Raw genomic sequence first — 5,862 nt, 5'->3', positions numbered from 1 at the left:
GCAAAACTTGTGAATATCCGGTTTCAAAATAAAGCTCAAGCTTAGCGATACCGAAACATTATTTAAGCTTATGCTCCAAGTAGCTTACTCATGGATATTCTTACTTAAATTTCAATAGGTCTGAGTAGGTTTCCAACAATACAGAAGAAGTTGTGCCTCGAATTTTTTTCTGCATATTTATTTGTTTGTGTTTGCAGATTGCCACATATTGTGAAACCAATACAATCTGGATTGTATTGGGCTGCCTCTGAATGTGAAATCTCCTGCTTACTGACTGACAACTTGTGACTCATAAATTATTATCCAGTGAACACAGGGATGATTCTCGTTTTTTCCTTGAACTCCAATAATGAGTAATCAATTTGGGCTCATGTTTTATTCAGCATTACCTGAAACTGACTAAGCCCATAAAGTCATCAGTAAAGTGTTTACTGACATCACAGATGGTTATTTTCCCATAGACTTCTATAGAACTAAAAGTCTTACTGCAACCAAAGGAGTTGCCCCCTACTTACCATGAAATAGAATGCAGCTTTAATCTTTTATACTGTTTATGTCAGGTAACTGTAACTACTAAAATCCACGTGTTTGGTGTTGGTCATTTATGAGCTAATAAATCAATTTACAGATACTAATACTAATACTAATATACTAATATACTAATTTACCAGAAAGCGAGTTTGGTTGAAATACAATTACGATAACCAAACTAAAGAATATTTTATGAATTTAGTTATTTTATGAAGTCTGGGCAATAGTTCACTTGAATTGTGTATACTAATGAGAATTAACACATAATACCTGGTAAGTCTCATGATTTTGCTATTTTCCACGTGGATGTGCACAGTTTCAGACAGCTTTAGGGTAGAACAAGATCCATTTTCTTTACTTTCTCACATTACAACCGATTGCCGATTTTCGTTTTTATTTTCAAGACGTAACTATAGTACTTCCGAGATTAAGTGCAGTTAGCTTGCCGCGGCTGTCGTGGTGGTCGAATCTAGACCGTCCAATTTATCCCAGCCAGCTTCCTGATGACACAGATGCTCTTCTTTTGGACTTGCGGCACCTAGCGGCAGACGTAGCAACTTACAGTAAAGCGCAGCATCCTCAGCTGTCACTTTTATCACATGAAAACGCCTGGACGTGTTTGTCAATGCAGATGAGGAGTTAGATGTCGTCATTTGTTCATAAACAAAGCAGGTATACACGCTTTAATAAATTGCTAAAGAGCAATGAGTCGTTGCTTGCGGGTATTTTTACAGTCATATTCAGCTGTGTTTGCTATCTTGAACACACCCCGCTGAGTACCCCGATATTGTTCAAGGGGAATAATGGCTGCACAGGAGCCGTCTCCACCATCTTCCCTGGAAGGTAACAAACCGGGCTTCCCAAAGAAAATTTTGGCTAACAACCTGGAGGATAAGCATTTGTGCAACTCGTGTCAGAAAATCCTGAGAAGGCCCCTGCAAGCCCAATGCGGTCACCGCTTTTGTTCGTTCTGTTTCAACAAAATTGTGAGGTGAGTAGTCCTGGATGCTAGTGAGCTAGCTAGATATATGTAGCCCAAAATAAGCATTCAGATCCCGTCACCAGCCTTCGTTCAAATATCTATCCATGTAACATTTATTGACACGTGTAACGCTGTATGCCTGCACAAAGAGAGTTGAATTACAAACAAAATACAGCTAAACTGAACCTACAGGTGATAAATGAATAGCGTCCTTATCTAAATAATATCTCAACTTGTCTATGTGCGATAGACTGGCTAGGTGTCCTCGTAGTCTCGTCCTGCTAACCTCTGCTGGGGTCGGCAGGACACAGGAGCCAGCCAGGGGTGTGCATTTCGAGAAGTTGAACCTGACAGCGCTTTATTGTACTGTCAGGTCGGTATTGTGCCGAATTCACTAGAAGGTCTGGCACCTCTCAGTGTCTTTAAAATGTATTATCTCCCTGCGTCTGTTGTCTAGTAAGTATGCCAAAATAAAGTTGCCAGTTTTTTCAAGGTAAAATTCGGGTGACCTAACGACTCAGGCTTCAAGAAGGACCAGCTGTTCATAGATTTATATATGTTTAGTATTTCTTACTAGTATTGTTTTATATGTTTTATATTTTCAAATGCAGTAATAAGGAGTGCATTTTTAAATGTATATATTTCTGGATTTATAGTGGTACAGAAACAAAAACACAGGGTTAAAGCACCGCGAGTGGACCTTTGTAGTGACTCACCTGTTTTCTTCTCTCACACTGCGCAGGTGTGTGATGACACAGAGCAATTTCAGTTTCACTTATGTTTTAGATGACTTGTTTCTCAAGAATGAATCAGTTATTTAACTTCACAGATCCTAAGGTGTTAGACATCCATCTGTGCCCTACACTCACTTCTGACTTTTACTAATTATTGTGTGTAATCTAATCTAAGATATAATGAGTGTGCTCATTTTATTTACCTAGAGGGGGAGGTGGGACAACACCCCCCCACACACACCCTAACTTTTTCACAAATGCTTGTCTTTCTTTGCATTTGTAGGTGTAAAAAAAATAAAAAATAAAACTGGATTAATATACCTATGAAAGAAATTCAACACAAATCATGTTTGTGTGAGTGATTAAAGAGAAAATAGTCTTCTGAAAGTAAGAAGGCATCTATTCTGCTTATTTTCGAGCTCAATATTTTACTAATGTAGCTTTCCGGTATTTTAAATGGATCCTTATTTGTGTTACTCCTGGGCCTTAATCCAGCCCCTCAATTCATCTGTAAAGCAATGTGTTGCATCTCCTCTCCATTTAAAACCACGTTTCTTCCTATTGGCTGCCCCTTCCAAACACAGAGTGGTTGTTTCCAATGCTGTGTACCTCACCACACCTCACCTCCTGACATTATACAGAGCCAACAAAAAAAGTGTAACACAGGTGCTTTTCTTTTCGATTTACACATATTCTTATGGTACTATTTGATCATTTCACCATGTTTAACCATTGTAAGAGTAAAATATACAATGTGCAGTACTAGACTGACTTGAAATAAACTGTCTGTGTAATAAATGCATGTCTGGATAGAAAAACACAATGGAAGACTATCATTGACTAGCCTCCCCAAAGCTTGGAACTCAGCATTATAGAAACACTCATCTTGACAGGCAGCAAAATGAATGGCAGCCAACATCCAAAGAAGAGCTTTAGAAAGCCCTTAAAGAAGCCTGGAGAACTAGTCCTGAAGGCTAGTTTAAAAAAACTACAAGAAAGATTCCCTAAGAGATTTTAGGCTGTTTTCAATAAAAGTTTACAATTGGGTTTGACCAAATATTAGAGAATTCAGAATAGTTGTTTTTCAACCTATAGTTGTTGTATTGTGCCATCATACTTGAAGACCACGGCATGTATTTTGAGTATTCAGACAAAGTTGAGTTAAGGTCATACAGTGGGGCAAAAAAGTATTTAGTCAGCCACCGATTGTGCAAGTTCCCCCACCTAAAATGATGACAGAGGTCAGTAATTTGCACCAGAGGTACACTTCAACTGTGAGAGACAGAATGTGAAAAAAAAAAATCCATGAATCCACATGGTAGGATTTGTAAAGAATTTATTCGTAAATCAGGGTGGAAAATAAGTATTTGGTCAATAACAAAAATACAACTCAATACTTTGTAACATAACCTTTGTTGGCAATAACAGAGGTCAAACGTTTACTATAGGTCTTTACCAGGTTTGCACACACAGTAGCTGGTATTTTGGCCCATTCCTCCATGCAGATCTTCTCGAGAGCAGTGATGTTTTGGGGCTGTCGCCGAGCAACACTGACTTTCAACTCCCGCCACAGATTTTCTATGGGGTTGAGGTCTGGAGACTGGCTAGGCCACTCCAGGACTTTCAAATGCTTCTTACGGAGCCACTCCTTTGTTGCCCGGGCGGTGTGTTTTGGATCATTGTCATGTTGGAAGACCCAGCCTCGTTTCATCTTCAAAGTTTTCACTGATGGAAAGAGGTTTTGGCTCAAAATCTCACGATACATGGCCCCATTCATTCTGTCCTTAACACGGATCAGTCGTCCTGTCCCCTTGGCAGAAAAACAGCCCCATAGCATGATGTTTCCACCCCCATGCTTCACAGTAGGTATGGTGTTCTTGGGATGCAACTCAGTATTCTTCTTCCTCCAAACACGACGAGTTGAGTTTATACCAAAAAGTTCTACTTTGGTTTCATCTGACCACATGACATTCTCCCAATCCTCTGCTGTATCATCCATGTGCTCTCTGGCAAACTTCAGACGGGCCTGGACATGCACTGGCTTCAGCAGCGGAACACGTCTGGCACTGCGGGATTTGATTCCCTGCCGTTGTAGTGTGTTACTGACGGTGACCTTTGTTACTTTGGTCCCAGCTCTCTGCAGGTCATTCACCAGGTCCCCCCGTGTGGTTCTGGGATCTTTGCTCACCGTTCTCATGATCATTTTGACCCCACGGGATGAGATCTTGCGTGGAGCCCCAGATCGAGGGAGATTATCAGTGGTCTTGTATGTCTTCCATTTTCTGATGATTGCTCCCACAGTTGATTTTTTCACACCAAGCTGCTTGCCTATTGTAGATTCACTCTTCCCAGTCTGGTGCAGGTCTACAATACTTTTCCTGGTGTCCTTCGAAAGCTCTTTGGTCTTGGCCATGGCGGCGTTTGGAGTCTGACTGTTTGAGGCTGTGGACAGGTGTCTTTTATACAGATGATGAGTTCAAACAGGTGCCATTCATACAGGTAACGAGTGGGGGACTGAAAAGCTTCTTACAGAAGACGTTACAGGTCTGTGAGAGCCAGAGATTTTCCTTGTTTGAGGTGACCAAATACTTATTTTCCACCCTGATTTACGAATAAATTCTTTACAAATCCTACCATGTGGATTCATGGATTTTTTTTTTCACATTCTGTCTCTCACAGTTGAAGTGTACCTCTGGTGCAAATTACTGACCTCTGTCATCATTTTAAGTGGGGGAACTTGCACAATCAGTGGCTGACTAAATACTTTTTTGCCCCACTGTATGTTATACTTACTGAGGCATTGTATGCCAAATGTTCAATGGTAGTTTGACATTGCCACAGTGTAGGGCTGGGCGATATGACCCAAAATTCATATCTCGATATTTTTTAGCTGGATGGCGATATAAGATATATATCTCGATTTTTTTTTTTTTTTTTTTTTTTTTTTTAAAAGCCATAAGTTAAGAACAAAAAGAGAGTTCTTAGTCACACTGTGTCCCAGATGTCACACGGGCACTTTTATTTACATACAGCGTAGATGTACATGAAGAAATTACTCAAAAATAAATTATCAGCATTTATTAAATAATCATGGTCCATAAATAAAAGAAAACAATGTTGTTTTTGTGCATAACAAAAAGCTCACAATTGTGCAGTCAAAATGTAAACTAATAGACGCTGAGCATAATAACAAAGAGACAGATTTCACAGCTGCACCACGTCTCTGAACAGGTGCCATTTGTGGTCCTTATACACACAGTACGTATCACTCCGCGAGGCTCCTCCTCGGTAGCCGTAATCCTCCGACAATCCATCAAGTGGTGCAGCTCCGTAGCTTAGCAAAGTCATATTAAAACATTTTTTGACAGATTGCTGAGCGCTGTGTCCCACATAAAATCGGTTCGCGGTCAGTAAGCACAACCAGAATTCATACATAAGGCGCGCTGTCGATTTTTGAGAAAATGAAAGGATTTTAGTCCGTGCAGCCCCTCCTGGCTGCATGTCGTTAGCGCGGTTAGCTCGTTAGCGCGGTTAGCTCGCTAACACGTTGACGCCATCCAGCCCCACGCACGGTAACTCGCTAACGGAGATTTTCCGCTTTCATCTTGTCATTGC

At 40.5% G+C, this 5,862-nt stretch overlaps 1 protein-coding gene across 2 annotated transcripts in view; it reads left to right on the top strand.

Moving 5' to 3' along the window:
• Positions 1-1,165: 1,165 nt before the first annotated feature.
• LOC308403766 (TNF receptor-associated factor 2-like) overlaps positions 1,166-5,862 on the top strand; it is a 35,852-nt gene continuing 31,155 nt past the window's right edge. For both annotated transcript variants that reach the window (XM_080893491.1, XM_080893490.1), the window contains exon 1: positions 1,166-1,522. In XM_080893491.1, the coding sequence (XP_080749617.1) occupies positions 1,335-1,522 (188 nt within the window). In that variant the 5' untranslated portion in view covers positions 1,166-1,334. The remainder of the gene's footprint in view (positions 1,523-5,862) is intronic.

The sequence above is a fragment of the Rhamphochromis sp. 'chilingali' genome, assembly GCF_963969265.1.
Source record: "Rhamphochromis sp. 'chilingali' genome assembly, chromosome: 10".
NCBI classification, from domain to species: Eukaryota; Metazoa; Chordata; class Actinopteri; order Cichliformes; family Cichlidae; genus Rhamphochromis; species Rhamphochromis sp. 'chilingali'.
The sequence above is the reverse complement of the archived record's forward strand: the minus strand, read 5'-3'. Positions and strand labels throughout refer to the sequence as shown.